General features: G+C 44.9%; 1 protein-coding gene across 2 annotated transcripts in view; it reads left to right on the top strand.

The window, feature by feature from the left end:
• Positions 1-17731, top strand: part of MEI1 (meiotic double-stranded break formation protein 1) — a 79413-nt gene that overhangs the window by 49104 nt on the left and 12578 nt on the right. For both annotated transcript variants that reach the window (XM_086712148.1, XM_086712147.1), the window contains 7 exons: positions 2892-3167; positions 8663-8828; positions 10228-10332; positions 12078-12188; positions 12505-12665; positions 15633-15714; positions 15902-16077. In XM_086712148.1, the coding sequence (XP_086568274.1) occupies positions 2892-3167; positions 8663-8828; positions 10228-10332; positions 12078-12188; positions 12505-12665; positions 15633-15714; positions 15902-16077 (1077 nt within the window). The remainder of the gene's footprint in view (positions 1-2891; positions 3168-8662; positions 8829-10227; positions 10333-12077; positions 12189-12504; positions 12666-15632; positions 15715-15901; positions 16078-17731) is intronic.

Here is a 17731-nt window from a genome sequence, read left to right as displayed (position 1 = left end):
AAAAGCTTTCTGTGGTTACTTCCTTTAGCAGAAAAGTATATTTGAGACCATGGTATATTATTTCCCTGCATTCAAGAATACTTTTTCTAGGGGTTTCTGGGTGGCTCAGTAGGTTAAGCGTCCAGCTTCATCTCAGGTCATGATATCATGGCTTATGGGTTCAAGCCCCACGTTGGGCTCTGTGCTGACAGCTCAGAACCTGGAGCCTGCTTTGGATTCTGTGTCTCCCTCTCTCTCTGCCCCTTCCTCACTCACATTCTGTGTCTCTCTCTCAAAAACAAATAAACTTTAAAATTTTTTGAAGAAATAATACTTTTTCTAAATGTTGGGGGAAATCTTCATGGTGGTTACTCAATTAGAATTTGTGTTTAACTCTCTTATGACTAGGGACAATTCAGAGGTTGTTTTTTTTTTCTTTTTTTTTTTGGTTGGGGTTTTTTGTGTGTATACATAAAAACACATACGTAAATGATTTTCTTCTCTTTCTTTCATTCATTCATTTTTTTTTAACATTTACCAAAACAAAAATAGCATTTCATAACTATGTTTCTGGAATGTCATCATTTTCAGTGAAAGAAATAAGTCACTTAAAGTTAAATTGAAATTTTTCCTGGAGTGCCTGGGTGGCTCAGTAGTTTGGGAGTCAGACTTTGGCTCAGGTCATGATCTCATGGTTCTTGAGTTCAAGCCCCAATTGTGCTGACACCTTGGAGCCTGGAGCCTGCTTCAGATTCTGTGTCTCCCTCTCTCTCTCTCTGCCCCTCCCCTGCTTGTACTCTGTCTCTCTTTCTTTTTCAAAAATAAATACATTTTTTAAAAAATTGAAAATTTCCCTAAAACCTTAACCTTTCAAATTTTGTAATTAATTGGACCGTTTAAATATAATGTAAACAATTTAAATTGGACAATTTAAAAGCAGCCATATCTGGGGTGCCTGGCTGGCTCAGTGGAAGAACACATGACTCTTGATATCAGGGTTGTGAGTTTGAACCCCACATGGGATGTAGAGATTACTTAAAGAAATAAAGCAAAATAAAAAAGTAGCCATATCTATAGTTATATAAATGCAAGTTTATTTGCAAAGTAAAGGAAGGAAAGAAAAGGAAAATTTTATCACTACCAACAACCTCCCCACCCAAATGAGAAAACTAGACAAGTCCTGGTGTGTTTTAATTAGTTAAGCAAAACTTGGTTAAATGGACATTTAAAGGCTCCTTCTAGGGGCACCTGGATGGCTCAGTTGGTTAAACATCTGACTTCAGCCCAGGTCATGATCTCGCGGTTTGTGGGTTCGAGCCTCATGTTGGACTCTGTGCTGACAGTGTGGAGTCTGGAGCCTGCTTCAGATTCTGTATCTCCCTCTCTCTCTAACCCTCCCCCACTCATGCTCTGTCTCTCTCTCTCTATCTCTCAAAAATAAATAAACATTTTGCAAAATTAAAAAAAAAATGCCTCCTTCTAGTGAGCCATTACTTTTCAAGAAGTTGAAATCCTGTGCTGTATTGACAAAAAAGGTCATGGTTCATGGAATGTCTAAGACTTTGTTCATGGAAACTTGATCATAATCAGGTGGTTAGAGATGTTGGCAATTTAGGACCTGCTGAAATAAATGGGTGAACAAACTTCTGTGATCTAAATTCTTGACCTGCATGTTTTTTCTTTCTCCTAACTCATTCCTTACATGTAGGCTCAGTCTTCTCAATATTTGGGTTACTAGATCAGCAGAAGCCAGGAAAAGCAATAACTTTGTAGTAATGAGAATGTTATCCAATTGCATATTGTTTACTTTATTGTAAATACTGGTAAACGGTGGTCAATAAATGGTTTTATATTCCTTTAAAGAAAAAGCTAGAGGGGCGCCTGTGTGGCTCAGTCAGTTAAGCATCCGACTCTTGATCTCAGCTCAAGTCTTGATCCCCGGGTTGTGAGTTCAAGCCCTGCACTGAACCTGCTTTGAAAAAAGAAAAAATAGAAAACTAGAGTAATCAAGACTGTGTTTCTGACGTAAGGATAGGCATGTAATCAATGAAATAGAATTGACAGTCCAAAAATAAACCCATATATTTTTGATAAGGATGCCAAGACAACTCAAAGGGAGAAAGAACAGTCTTTTTAACAAATAGTACTAGGACAACTGAATATCCACATGCAGAAGAATGAAGTTGGACCCTTAGCTCATAGTATACACAAACATTAATTCAAAATAGATGAAAGAGCTAAATGAAACAGCCCACACTATAAACTATAAAACTCTTAGAATAACATATTAAGGATTGAATTTCATTATGTGTGCAATGGGAAGAGAGGTTTTTGAGGGTTAATAAATGATTCAACACACATGCCCCTTGGCCCCTCGGTGCCAGGTCCTATGACAGGTGCACAGATTAATCTGCATCAGTCTGTTTCCCCAAGCAGCTCAAGTTTCGTGTGGGAGGTAGACACGTCTGCTGATAATTACAGCACACCATGGTATCATTATAGAGCTGGGTTTCTCAGCCACAGTACTGTTAACACTTTGCATACCATAATTCTTTTCTGTGGGAGGTTGTCCTGTACATTGTAGGATATTTAGCGGCATCCTTGCTCTCTCCTACTAGATGCCAGTAACACTCCCTAAGTCAAGAAAATAAAAAAAAATGTCTGTACACATTTCCAAAACTGTCCTGGAAAACAAAATCACTCTCAGTTGAGAACCACTGTTACAAAGTAAGCACTGTGGGCTTTCTTCTCGCTGGAGAGCCCTGGTGTGAGCCAATGAAGATGTACTGGAGTACTGAGATGCCAAGTACATTTTTCCCAGTGATGTCTTGGCTATGTTTGTTGGGCTGTATTGAGTCCTCTGCAAGATTTATTTAGTCCCTTTCTTTCATTCTTTCTTTCTTTGTCTCCAGGCTGTGGTCAGTGCCATCAGAAAATTTTTAGAGGGCATCCCGGACCTGCACCTGGTTTATATCCACCATCCCCTCCTGCTCAGGTTTTTCCTGTTGTATCCAGAGCTGATGAGTAGATTTGGGCACCGTGTCCTGGAACTTTGGTTCTCCTGGGAAGAGAGCAGCTATGAGGAGCTGGATGATGTCTCCTCTGCTGGGCAGTCCCCACTTCCTGCCAGCTTAGCAGCCCTGTTCTACATGCTCAGAAGCAGCCCCAGCATCCTGCTCATTTTGCTAGTACGTGACCATTTGCTCCTTTCTGCTTTCAGAGATGGTGGGCCCTTTCTTTCTGGCAGTTGGTTTACTGAAGTCAGGAGGCAGCTGCATGCTTCTACCTGTCTCTGGATTTATGGGTGTTTCCATGGGAGTGGGAGATTCTTTTGCTGGCAGGTGCCTGATTTCTTTAAATCCGTACCCTTTCTAAGTCTGATCAAGGTTTGCTCATTGAGAGACATGTCCCTCTTTACTCTTCAGGGGACAGATCTATGAAATGCTGACTTCAGTCATCATTCCCTCTCACCTCTCTGTCTTCTCTCAAGCAGATTGTGCTAACAAGGACTTAATGTCAAAGGATACCCTTGGGGCATGTAGATGGAGATGTTTGATTATAGAGGGACATGGCCTCTTTTTTGCCATAATTCACAGGATAATGTTACATGTGCAACACACTCCCTCGGGCAAACCCAGAATTGTGAGAAACTCTAGTGCTTTTTCATGAATTAAGACATCCCTATAATTCCTATCAGGTATATCAGATAAGTCAGCTGTCTGTCTTCTGAAGTTTCTAATACACTAGCTTTAGCTCCCTCTATTCTTCTTTCGCTCAAGAAAGCACATTGGAAAATAAATTAATGGGAGTGACATTATTATAGAGGTAACTGCTGTAATTTATTATTTATTTAAAAAAGAAAATCATTTGCACCACTTTGTACTTAGTGAGTGATTTCTAGTGGCAGGTCCAAAACTGACTATAGCACGGCAGCATAGGAGACACTTCATTTAAAACCACTGCCTTCAATTTCAGCTCACCTACTTACCTTTTCCTAGTCCAGGAAGACTGACACAGCCCGTTAGGGAAGAGTGGGGATTCCTTTGATGTTTGTAATCATCAACAAACATGATTTATTGGAGTGTTTTTTATTGGATTGACTTTATTGGGGTGACTGTGGTGGAAATAGCACCTTCATGTTGTACACCTCACTTAGATACGTACATCTGTCCGTATTCACACACGCACGCATGCACACACTCCCCACTCGGAGTTGCACCTTCACCTTCCATCCCTCAGATCTGTCATCTTGTGAGATCACATGTGTTGGCTTGATAGGGGCTGCATTCATGCTTTGGCTGAAATTTTTCCTTGGAAGAAGAAGAAAGGAGAAAGAATGGGTTAAAAATAAAGCATCAGTTCATAGGGGAGGAAAGCAAGAGGCGTTCCAGGGAAAGTAGTAATGGACAGAGCTAAGATACTGGGTTTTCTTTGTGAGATGAAGCATTCAGGGTCGGTTTCTCACATAGACTAGGTATTTATAAATATTTGCTGACCCATTGAATTAAGGGTCTGGACAGATCTAAGTCAGTCTCTCTCTCTCTCTCAAAAAAGCAACTCTTCTGAGAAAGATGTTTATGGTATCTTATTTTTTTTCTTTTTAAATAAATGAAAAAAAGATTTAGAGAGATTTGCCATAGTTCACAAGAGTTGAGATTGAAACCTGGATTTTGACTCCCTATCTGATGTTCTTCGAGTAAACTGAGCAGACTCTCAGAACAAGAGAAAACAACCCTGATCCAGTGTTCCAACTAAAGGGGGAGCTGTTTATCTAAGCAGTGGGGATACAGGGAAGAACCGGACCCAGTGCCTGCTGCACAGGCCAGGGAGAGAATCAGACACAACAGACCACTAATACCTGTTCTAACGCTATGGCAGTAAAGGTCAGGCAGAGTGCTTGGGTTGTAGGGAGGGCAGAAAGGTGTCATAAATGCTGATCTGCAAAGGATTTGACAAGAGAGAGTGCTGAGGGACGACCCTGCCAGGCCAGCCCAGCAGCACGGACGTGCTTACTGTAATTCAGGGCCAGTGGTGAGTGGTCTGGTGTGGTTTCGGAGAATGGACGGTATGTCACAGGAGTTGAGGCTGGAGAAGGATAGGGAGGAGCAGAATTTTAGAGGTCTTGAGTTTAGTTGTTCACTTTTTCTTTTATCATACATTTAAACACATTTCTTTTATCATACATTTTTATCATACATACATTGGTACTTATTAGGCAGTCACGTGCTGGTGAAGGCATTGGGGATACAAAGATAATTCCGATACAGTTGGTCCTTGCCCTTGAGGAAACCACAGATGCTTGTTTCATTCTCTCACCTTACAGGGACTTCCAAAGCATCATTGGAAGGAGAGAATCAAAGAATGGTGAGGCTAGAAAAAATCTCAGATCAGGACAGTGGGCTGTAGGAGTGGTAGGAGAGTCTAAGCCCCTCTAGACTTACTCCTGGTTGCTCTCACTGGTCCCTGCCCTCCCAACCCTTTTCATATTCATGTTTTTCCTTTTACGGCCAACTCCTAGAAGTAGTTTTCTGCTTGCAAAATTGTCACCCTCACTTATTCCTCCGTCTTCTGACTTCTGCCCCCATTGCTACTTGAAACCACTCTTACCAGGATCGTCAACAATATTCTTGTGGCTAATTACAGTGGACTTTTTGGTTCTCCTCTTACATGACCTGTTATTATTTGATGGTTGTCCACTTCCTTTTTATCGACATATGCTTGGTTTTGGAAATACTAGCTCTCTTAATTTTTCTCCTACCTCTCTTGGTGCTTCTCCCAGTCTCTTTTGTTGCTTTCTCTCTGGCTAGTCTTTGAAAATTGATGTTCCTCATGGCTTTGTCCTCAGCTTCCTTTTTACTCAGTGTCATCTTCCTGGGCTGTGCCAATAATTCACATGGCCTCCTACTATATGCTGATGACTCAGATCTCTGCCTCCATCTGTGACCTCTCTCCTGGGCTCCAGACCCATAAAGTTAAGCATCTATTTGACATTTCTGTCTAAAATGGAGCTCATTATCTTCCTCACCCAAGTTTTTTCTCAGTGTGAGTCTTTCTAGGGTGAAGACCCTCCCTAGTTGAAGACTATCCTAGCCCACTAGCTTCAAGAAACATAAGTACTTAAAGGAAGCAAGCTTAAAAGAAAACGAATCTCAAGAGGCCAAATCCTTAGAGAGATGCTGTCTCAGGCAAGCTGGAGCAGGTGCCCCATCCTTTGTTGTTGTGTCTAGTTCTTGTCCTTGAATGTGAACCACCCTCACCACCCCACCTTCCTGGGCAGAGAGGAGCCTTGTGCTTCACCAGGCCTAGAGCTCAACAGGAAAGATCTATCCCTTAGGGCTGGATGATACATACAGATCCAGGAAGGTGAAAGCTTTTCTGAGCTTCAGTTTCCTCATATGTAAAATGGAGATAACATGTGGGGGCACCTGGGGAGCTCAGTTGGTTAAATGTCTGGCTTGGTTTCAGCTCAGGGGATGATCTCACAGTTCTTGAGTTTGAGCCCCACATTAGGCTCTGTGCTGACAGCATGGAGCCTGTTTGGGATTTCTCTCCCTCTCTCTCTGCCCCTCCCCAACTTGCGCTCTCTCTCTCAAAAAATAAATATATATACATAATAAAAAATTTTTTTAATGGAGATAACATGTGGATATATAGGAATAATATGTGGAAAGAATATGTAAAGGCACTCTTGCTATCCTGTACACAGTAGCCTATGATTCCCTGATCATTGACTTACTCTGAATCAGAGAGAGAATGTTAATCTAGAGCAGCTTATTGAATTGCTCAAGGTCATATAACTAGTAAGGGTCATGACTATGGAACCTAAAGTTAATGAGTTTTTCACTAAATTGGATCCTAGAAACATCAGTGGTGAAAAAGAATAGCAAGGAACAACTTTGCTATCTGTTTATATATATAATTCTTACCATTTCTTCCCAGCTTCTAGCCACAGGAGGGAAAAAGAGTCTAAAAATATGTTGTTGGTACCAATTTCTGGTTTTGATATGGGTAATTAGCAGCTGAAAACAAAGCTGCTAATTGCCACTCTTATCAATGGGTGGTCTTTCATGTAGGTTGTTTAAATGTGAAAAACAGTGATATCACAGAAGCTCTGTTTGTTCCCTCCTTGGCCACCTCACCCTGGTTGATCCAGCTCCAGAAAAATCTGGACATCTCTGGGAGGAGAGACTGCAGAGTGGGCCATGTTCCACCCAGAGCCTTCCCACTGACCCCCACAGTGGGGCGCACCCCTTCCCCTGGCATTCTCCACAGCCACTGGAGGCCGAGTAGCCCTCTTCCTTTTGGACTTTAACATTTTAACTCAGGGTTCTGAGAGACCAACTCTCTATTAGGCAGCCACGTGCTGGGGGAGGAGCAGGACCAGGACCAGGATCAGGTTTGGCCTTGGTCCCTGTGACGTTGGGCAAATCACACCCACTCTGGGCTTCAGCCTCATGCCCTGTAAAAATGGGTTGATATAAATGAATTGAGATTCCTTCTTGCCCTCCTATGCTGTGATCCTCTCCTTCCAGAGATGTTTTCTGAGTCCCTACAAGGTGACAAAGATGAAGCCAACCTCATCCCTGTTCTTCATTAACTCAGAGTATAGTAGACTTTATAGAGCCACTGCTGTCTTAATAGGCAAACTATGTAATATGCCTGTTACCTCACTTGAAAAATTAGGTTAACACCTACTTGGAAGAGTTATTATGAAGATACAGATAATATATAAATAAACATACAGCTACAGTTTTAACACATCACAGTACCTGACATTATCAATCCCTAATTGAGCAATTGTTGATTTATAGTTGTTTCTCTGGCAGCTGTGGAAGTTTGTGAAGAGCCAAGCCTAGATGCCCATGTGCCACCCAGTGATTAGCACATCTGGAGTTGTCTGGCTGGGTGCCCTGTAGCCATGTCTCTCTGTGTGTCAGCTGTCCTCCCGAGAAAGAGAGTCTGTGTGTGACCCTGGATTCATAGCACCCAGCATGTTAGCCTGTCCAAAGGAATTGGCTTGTTTGAGCTGGTAGGTGCCAGGAGCTATCAGTAGAGTAGTCTCTGGTGTGGCTTCTGACTGGCTTTGTCTTTATCATATACTCATTAAAATAACTCTGAAAGCAAATAAAAAGCAATGTCCTTTCCCACCTTCTGAACCCAAGGCCTTTATAGCTTGCGGCAGAAATATAGCCAGATGCCATGGCAGAGAAGGGGCCTGACCTGGTCCTCGCTTCCCTTCCTGTATCCTGAATCTGTCCTAACCATATCCTTTCCCTGCCCTGTGACATCTCCATCCCCAACTCTCTTTTCCTCCCTTCACATCCTCTGTACTGAAGTAACCTCTTCTTGACCCTAAAACTTACATGTGTCAGAGACAGGGTTCCTGGAAAGTAGAAAGAGCTTTGGGCTTGGAGGTAGGAGATTAAATCTTAGCTATGCCATTTACTGGCTTATGTGACCTTTGGCACATCCAGTAATTTCTCTGAGTCTCTGTTTCTTCCTATTTAGGATGGACCTATTCAACAGATTGGTACATAATAGGTGCCAAGTAAGTAAATGCTTCCTTCCCCAGGTTTTGTGACACTACCATCCTGGGTCCTTCCTCAGCCCCTGTCTTCTCAACTGTCTGCCTGTCCCCAACTGTGATGTCCTCTGAGCTCTGGATTCCTTCTCTCCTGCCTAGGATCTCATCTATTCCAGCCCAGTGGACACAGCCCGCAAAGTACTGATTGTCCTAAGGACCTTTTTGAGGAGGAATGAGGATGTCCAAGTGGGTGGTCTCATCCGAGGCCACTTCCTGCTGATCCTACAGCATCTACTGGTGGAACATGGGGCCTCTCCCTCAGGAGGTCAGTCTGCAGCTGTGGGGGGCATTTTTTGACCTGAAGCTCAGTTAGGAGTGGGCATCTCTGCCCTGATGAGGTCTGCTCCAGGAGACAGAATCAGAATTTTCTCTGAAAAAGAGAAGTCAGGCCAGTGTGGAATCAAGCTAAACTTTATCTCCTTCCTCTCATCAGAGAGTGAGCGCTCAACATATTTGTTGTGTGTGTGTGTGTGTGTGTGTGTGTGTGTGTGTGTGTGTGTGTGTATGGTGTGAGAGTGTTTATGTTTAATGTTTCTGTGTGTTTAGCATAGGTGGGTGTATATGATGTATGCATGCATGTCCTCACCCTGTGAGTTTGTCATGTGCTCAGAGCTGTTTGTCACAAGAATGGTAGTCCCCAGTTGGGAAGAAGAAAGTGGGAAATATAGGGGAGGCCAGGGAGGCAGTGGGAGCCAGCAGGGGCTGGGAACGGGGTGGATCTCAAATGTGTTAGAAGCTGCCAGTGAAATCCAGGATAGTTTCCAAATCTGGATTAGGACTCCTTGGAGTCAAGGAAGTTCGATGTTTGGTATGCTATGAAGACACTGAAAAGTTGAGATTGGTTTGTCTTTTCCTGTTTTTAAAAAGTTGAATTTTTGGGGCGACTGGGTGGCTCAGTCGGTTGAGCGTCCGACTTCAGCCCAGGTCATGATCTCACGTCCGTGAGTTCAAGCCCCGCGTCGGGCTCTGTGCTGACAGCTCGGAGCCTGGAGCCTGTTTCAGATTCTGTGTCTCCCTCTCTCTCTGACCCTCCCGCATTCATGCTCTGTCTCTCTCTGTCTCAAAAATAAATAAATGTTAAAAAAAAATTTTTTTTTAATAAAGAAAAAAATAAATAAAAAGTTGAATTTTTAAATAAAATTTCCAAGTAAGTAAGAGGAAGTGGGAGGAGAGCTGTGGTTCACTAGATCCAGTGCTGACTGAGGATGGAAGTTTGGAGGTAGATTTAAGGGTATGTGGAAGAACTGAGTCCTTCCTCTTCAGGGAAGGATAAGCCACATCTAACTGATGATAATGCTTAAGAGCCATGAGATTTCATGGAAACATAGTTGAAAAAACGTGGGCACTAAACTCAGGTTTGGGTTCAAGTTCTGACCCTGCCACTAACTGACTGTGGGAGCTTAGAGAAGTTACTCAGCCTCTCTGGCCCTGTTTTTGTAACTGCAAAATAGAAATAACTATCCCTATTTCACAAGGGGGACCAAGTGAAATATTGAATTTCTGGTACCCAACCCAGAGTTGGCACTCAGTATGTCAGTTGCCCCTGTGCCCAAAGAAGGCAGGAAGTAGGGGTGAATCCCAACAAACATTTATAGTAGGGGATGTCTCTCTGACCTTGGGGTGATCTGAGTATCCTGACCAGCCCTCTTCCTTCTTCCTCACAGACTCGGGGAACCTACCGTTGCTACTGAGCCTCCTTTCTTTAGTGCAGCTGAAGAACAAATCAGAGCAAGAACTGGACAGCATGGCCATGAAGCTCCTTCACCAAGGTGCCTGAGGGCCCAGGGCTGGGCCTCCTCCTTCATTCCATCATTCATCTCTTTGAAAGAAGCTAGTGGGTCACTCTGTTCCCGTGGGTTTCTTGCTAGGGGATCTTTTAGATCTTTCTTAGTTACACTCTGGGAGGGTTTAGGAAATGAAACAAAAACAAAACCACAACACTGTGTGAAGGCACAGCCCTGGAGTTGGGAACGCCTGGGTTTGTTCTCAGCCACTAGTTATGCCACCTTAGGTAGTCACCTAGCTTTAGGTTCCTCACAGGTAAAACAGTAGTACTTAGCTGATGTAGGGTTGAGATAAGGGATTGCTACATGTAGAATGCCATGCAATACTTGGCACACAGTAGGCCTCCAGTGGAGACTGTCTGTGGAGATTCACTTTTCCTGGCCCAAGCTCAGTTCTCCACCCCACTCCACAACTGACTCAGGATCGGATGATTCAGTTCACAGTCCTCTAGGCCTCTTCCACCCATACCCAAACTTCATTAGGACTTTTCATTGTTCATTAATGCAGTTGCCACTTCATAAGCACCATCCTTAGAAGGGTTTCTTGTGGAAAGATTGAAATTACTAGGGAAAAAATGGCATTTCTTCAGTACTATGGACTGTCAGGCACTCTGGCCACAGAGGGGTTGATTCTTTCCCTGCCTGGATCCCAGGCCTGATAGACTTAAAAAGGGCCTCTAGGCCCGATCTGATGCTGGTCATCCCAGCCTATCTGTCAGATCAAGGTAACACGCAGTTGGGAGGGAAAACTGCATATGACAAAATCAAACCAGCTGTCAAAGGGCCTTGGGGAGGGGGGGTGAGTAACGACCTGAAACATACATGTGAAATGTAATATACATTTATATATAATCCTTGAGTACTTTAATTTGAGAGCATTGCAGGTAGAGGACAGAGTTGAGGAAGGGGGCTGCTTGTCTGATTGACCATAAGCCAGTTAGAAGTCTGTGTGGCTGTGTGATGTGGATGCCAAAACAGCGAATGGAGACCTAGGTAGGTTTCATATTGAGGCGATAAGGGCAGGGGAGTAGAGTGGTGAATCCTAGGAGGAAAGGGATAATGTTCTATAGATGTCTATTCTACGGTGTAGTAACTGTTCTGATGAGGGCTGGAGGGTCATGAAGAGGCATCTCATCTTGGTTTGAGAAGTTACAGAGGGCTTCATGGAGGAGGTGAACTTTGAGCTGAATCTTGATTGCTGAATAGGTGTTAAGGAGTTAGCCAGATGAGGGCGAAAGAGAGGGTGAAAGAGAATGTGGCAAGTTCAGGGAATTGCATGTTGATGGTGGTGGAGTCCTCTGGGAAAGTGGTGAATGCCCCATTGCTGGAAGATTCCAGAGGCTGGATCTTCTTCCTGCTAGGGGTGGCAAGCTGGCCTAGATGACCTCTGCAGACTCTCATCATGGAGTCTTTGCTGGCATGAATGCTGTTATAGGATGCCTTTTGATCACCTAAATTTGTGCAGTCTGTTCTAACATGCAGCTATGGGCTGCTTGCCTGAATTTTTTTTTCAGATGGAGAGTGTGAACATGCCTTCAGGTTTGTTACTGTGTTTCTTTTCATTGGCTGTTATTACCAGGGACACTTACTTTGTGCTTGGTCCCTAAGACTGACAGACTGACATCTGAAATTAGCCAGTGGAAGGGCATTATCTGTGATAATTGTGAGTGCTGGTGCACATGAAAGCCATGGAGTGCTAGGTGATGGGGTTCCTGGGGACTCTCTTGCAGTGAGCAAGCTATGTGGGAAGTGCAGCCCCGCTGATGTGGATATCCTGCAGCCCTCCTTCAACTTCCTGTATTGGAGCCTTCATCAGACCACACCAAGCAGTCAGAAAAGAGGTACCGGGGCCCAGGCTGAGATAGTGAAGAGGAAGGGTGCTGGGCAGTGTCTGTGGCCATTGCTGCCCTTAGTTTTTTTTTCTCTTATGGAAATATATAGGGGGAGATGTCTGGACCAGATAGCCATAAGATCCTTTCTGGTTCTGATAACCTGTGGTTCTGGAATGAAGTTGAAACCCTTAGAACCTCAAGCTGAGTCTTTTGTTCATTCACCGTGTGTGCATGAGGTCCCCATCATGTGCTAACCATGATGCTGGTGCTGAGCAGGGTCTCCTGTGTAACTCATGTGGCTCTCGCCCTGCCAAACTGTCTATAGCTGCCGCAGTGCTCCTTAGCAGCACGGCTCTGATAGAACTTCTGGAGAAGACTCTGGCTCTCACCTGGACAGAGGTGGACTCTCCCAGGACTGCACTCCTTTGCTCCGCCTGGCTGCTCGCTGCCTCCTTCTCTGCTCAGCAGCACGCTGGCAGTCTGCAGGTTAGTCTCTAAGCCCTGTGGCTTTGGGGCATGGGGCGGCACACAGAGGAGTGACAAAATTCCTGAGTTCTGGTCTCAGCCCTGTGGCTTATTAGCTGAGTGACCTTGCTAAGGTATTTAACTGAGTAACCTTGGCAAGGTATTTAAATCTCTGAGCTTCAGTTTCCTTGCCTGCAAAATGGGGAAAAAACCAGGGTTTTCAGGTTGGTTTACATTAATTTATCACACATGGATCACCTACCTGCCAGGCTGTGTTCTAGGCACAGAGGAATAGGACGTAAATACAGCATGTACCCCACACTTCGGAAACTTATATTGTACTCTTTAAGCAAAGCCTTGAAAAGAAAGTACAACTGTACCAGGCAAAGATAGCGGGGAAAGGCATTCAAGGTAAAGAGAGCAGTATGAGCAAAGACGGGAAGCCGCACAAATTTAGGACATAGTGTACATGTTTGGAGAGTGGTGAGTGACTGTGTGATTAGAATGTAGATGGGGCGCCTGGGTGGCGCAGTCGGTTAAGTGTCCGACTTCAGCCAGGTCACGATCTCGCGGTCCGTGAGTTCGAGCCCCGCGTCAGGCTCTGGGCTGATGGCTCGGAGCCTGGAGCCTGTTTGCGATTCTGTGTCTGCCCCTCCCCTGTTCATGCTCTGTCTCTCTCTATCCCAAAAATAAATAAAAAAATGTTGAAAAAAAACTTTTTTTAAAAAAGAATGTAGAGACTGACTGTCAGATCGGACAGGAAGGCAGAAGCCAGCCTGTGGATGGTAAGCTGTGAAATGCCAGACATGTATAAGCTGTTGTTGTGATTTTTGGAGAAGGTAATGCAGGGAACAGGGGAGCAGTGGACACACCAACAGATCACCTCCCTTCCTCTCAGTCCCTACCTGCCCCCCCATATAGGACCTTGTCATCATAGTGCCCTGAATGAGCTCCTTTGAGGGCTGCTCCACATTCTGGTGTCTCCTCTCTAAGCCTGGCTGCTCCTTATGGGTAGAAACATCTTCTAGCCTTGATGTATCTTCTCACTGTGCCTAGCCCTGTGCCAGTCTAGTGCCAGGCACACACTCATTTGTGAAGCCATTTTTATTTTTATTTTTTTTTAATTTTTTAATGTTTATTTGTTTTGAGAGAGAGACAGAGAGAGAGAGAAAGCAAACAGGGAAAGGACAGAGAGATAGGGAGGCTGAATTCCAAGCAGGCTCTGCACTGTCAGCATGGAGCACCATACAGGGCTTGAACTCATGAACCATGAGATCATGATCTGGGCTGAAATCAAGAGTCAGACGCTTAACTGACTGAGCCACCCAGGAGCCCCTGAAGCCATTTTTAAAGTTTGGCCTCTAAGGTAGCAGCAAGCTCTGATAGATCTATTCTATAACTGGTCTTCTGGTTGTTGTCCATGGCGTTGAGTTAGGACAGGAACCTTTTCTCCCTTTCTTGGGCCCACCCTTACCCCTGCAGTCACTTCCCTGGGTGGTAGCCTACACCGTGTGCCTGACTCTGCCCTGGTCCTCAGCTCACACCCAGCCAATTACCTACTAACCACCGCCTCTCTAAGTCCTTCCCACTGCCTTAGCTCAGGCCTGATGGTTTGTCCTTACCACTAATGTGGCCTCTTCAGTCTCCTGGCCCCTGGCCTGCCCCTCCTCCATATCTTCTGTCCCTGCAGCCAGTCTGTCTGCCCTCCAGAGCCCACACTCCTCCAGCAGCCTTTCTGTTCTCCACATGGCCACTGAGACCTTGCTCACCTGGCCCCTCGGCAGCCTAACTTACTGCCATTCCACCCTCCTTTTCTGTCCTTTGACCAACTGTTGACTCTTCTCCAGATCAGCTCTGCTTTTTCACATCCTCATACCATTGATAGTTTGTTTCTGATTGATTGATTCATTGTTAATAGCCTTTATTTCTAAGAGTTTTAGGTGTACTGAAAAATAGATAGCACAGAGTTCCCAAATAACTCCCACACAGTTTCCTCTATTACATTTTCCATTGGTATGTTATTCCAATACCTTTGTACAAGTTGGTTCTTCTGCCCAGAACCTGCTGATCCAGCAGCCAACAAGCATTTTTGAGGAACTGCTTTGTGTCAAACTGTGATGCATCCAAATAGAGAAGTAATTCCTGCCTCAAAGCAGCATGTGTGATGGGTGAGGAGAGCAGAGCCAGACTCAGCTTTGAACCTACCATTCCAGCTAACCCGTCAGTTTGGACGTTGCTTTAATTTTAAAGAGCACCTTCGGGGCGCCTGGGTGGCGCAGTCGGTTAAGCGTCCGACTTCAGCCAGGTCACGATCTCGCGGTCCGTGAGTTCGAGCCCCGCGTCGGGCTCTGGGCTGATGGCTCAGAGCCTGGAGCCTGTTTCCGATTCTGTGTCTCCCTCTCTCTCTGCCCCTCGCCCGTTCATGCTCTGTCTCTCTCTGTCCCAAAAATAAATAAACGTTGAAAAAAAAATTAAAAAAAAAAAAAGAGCACCTTCACCAATGCTGATCCTCAGCCATTCTTCACAATAGTTCTGGAGGGAGTAAAAGCAAGTGGCATTATTCCCATTTCATACATGAAGAAAGTGAGGCAGGCTGGGAGAGGTGCAGTGACCTCCCTTTGGCCACAGGCTAGCTAGTAGCAGAGCCAGGATTTTGATTCTGGGCTGTCTGACTCTAGATCTAAGTTACTTGGATGGTGGGCTGAAATGGAGACTGAATCACAGATGAGGCCGGGCAGGCTCCCTTATGGAGGAGTTCCTTGACGATGGAGGAGATTTGGGGGAAGAAGTGTTCTCTGTGTACAGGCTTAATTCACCTCCTTACACTCCTGAATCTAGGACTGGTGGGCTCACAAGACTGTGTGGCCTCCTTTGTCCCTCTTGATGCAGTGGGTATGTGTGGGTGCATAGAAGAGATATTGGGACAGGTTATCATCTGCTCAAGCTGCCAGAATGTGGGAGTCACCCCTTCACCCCCTACCCTGCCAGGTTCACCAGACACTGTCCGTGGAACTGGACCAAGTATTGAAGGTCCTCAGCTTTCCGAAGAAAAAGGCTGCACTGCTCTCAGGTATGGCCCCAGGATCCTCGAGTAGGAGAAGATGAGCTTTTCCCTTAGACTGTGAGATGGGACCACCCCTCCCAGACTAGCTGATGGTCACCCCATTATTATCTACATTGGCTCCCCACTGTGACAGAGCTAGGTGGAAGGTAGGGAAAGAGGCGGGAACTGACTGGAAGGAGTTTCTTGCTTTCAGCTGCCATCTTATGCTTCTTGCGGACAGCCCTGCAACAAAGCTTCTCCTCTGCCCTTGTGGCCCTGGTGCCCTCAAGGGCCCAGCCACCACCGGCCCCTGAGGACACTGCCCTCGCTCCACTGGGAACATCACAAGTGTTGTCCCTGGTCATCGGACTGCAGAACCTCTTGGTGCAGGTAAGGCCCTTGCCAAGTGGGACCCTGGCAGTGGAGTCTGCTTCTCCCAGAACAACAGTAGGAAGGAGTAGCTGCCTGTCTAGGACCTGGTGTTTCCTCTAGGGTTGGAGGGTGGATTGATTGGGACTTTTAAAGTTATAGTGACAGAAATGAAACACAAAATGGCTCATAACTAAGAAGGTCAGGGGTCATTACTGGCTTCAGGCACAGTTGGATCCCAGAGGCCCAGATAGTGTCATCAGAGCTCTGTCTCCATGTCTTGGTTCTGCATTTTTCTCTGTCAGCTTTATTCTCATGGGATGGTAGAATGACCAACAGCAGCACCTGGCTTATATCCTTCCAGCAGCAAGAGACTTTCTCTTTCCCAGCAGTCCTCAGAACTGAGTCTCATTAGTCTGGCTTGGGTAATGTGCCAATCACTGTGGCTGGACCATGGGATGCTCTGGCTGATGTGGCTTGAGTCAGTGCCCTCTCCCGGAGTCTGGGGCCATGCGGTCAGCTCTCCATTACCCTTGTAGACAGAATATGAAAGAGGGATAGTTCCACAAAAGAAAACCGTTTGCAGAAAAAGGAGGAGTGAATTTTGTGTAAGCCAAAACAGTAGATGTGTACCCCAGAGGGCTTTGTGTTTCACAGCTTATAGGACTTTTGGAGATCATTGTATTGTATTGTATTGTATTGTATTGTATTATTATTGTATGTATTATTTTAATTTAAATCGAAATTAGTTAGCATATAGTGCAACAATGATTTCAGGAGTAGATTCCTTAATGCCTCTTACCCATTGAGCCCATCCCCCCTCCCACAATCCCTCCAGTAACCCTCTGTTCTCCATATTTAAGAGTCTCTTATGTTTTGTCCCCCTTCCTGTTTTTATATTATTTTTGTTTCCCTTCCTTTATGTTTATCAGTTCTGTGTCTTGAAGTACTCATGAGTGAAGTCGTATGATATTTGTCTTTCTCTAATTTTGCTTAGCATAATACCCTCTAATTTCGCTTAGCATAATACCCTCTAGTTCCATCCACGTAGTTGCAAATGGCAAGATTTCATTCTTTTTGATAGCCGAGTAATACTCCAGTGTGTGTGTGTGTGTGTGTGTGTGTGTGTTTGTGTGTGTGTGTCTATACACACACACACCACATCTTCTTTATCCATTTATCCACTGATGGACATTTGGGCTCTTTCCATACTTTGGCTATTGTTGATAGTGCTGCTATAAACATTGGGGTGCGTGTGTCCCTTCGAAACAGCATCCCTGTATCCCGTGGATAAATGCCTAGTAGTGCAATTGCTAGGTCATAGGGTAGGTCTATTTTTAGTTTTTTGAGGAACCTCCATACTGTTTTCCAGAGTGACTGCACCAGCTTGCGTTCCCACCAGCAATGCAAAAGAAATCCTCTTTCTCCACATCCTCGCCAACATCTGTTGTTGCCTGAGTTGTTCATGTTAGCCATTCTGACAGGTGTAAGGTGGTATCTCACGGTGGTTTTGATTTGTATTTCCCTGATGATGAGTGATGTGGAGCATTTTTTCATGTGCCAGTTGGCCATCTGGATGTCTTCTTTGGAGAAGTGTCTATTCATGTCTTTTGCCCATTTCTTCACTGGATTATTTGTTTTTTGGGTGTTGAGTTTGATAAATTCTTTATAGATT

Source organism: Puma concolor, chromosome B4 (assembly GCF_028749965.1).
Source record: "Puma concolor isolate L17-30 chromosome B4, mPumCon1.1.hap2, whole genome shotgun sequence".
Lineage (NCBI taxonomy): Eukaryota > Metazoa > Chordata > Mammalia > Carnivora > Felidae > Puma > Puma concolor.
This window is presented reverse-complemented; position numbering and strand designations above follow the sequence as displayed.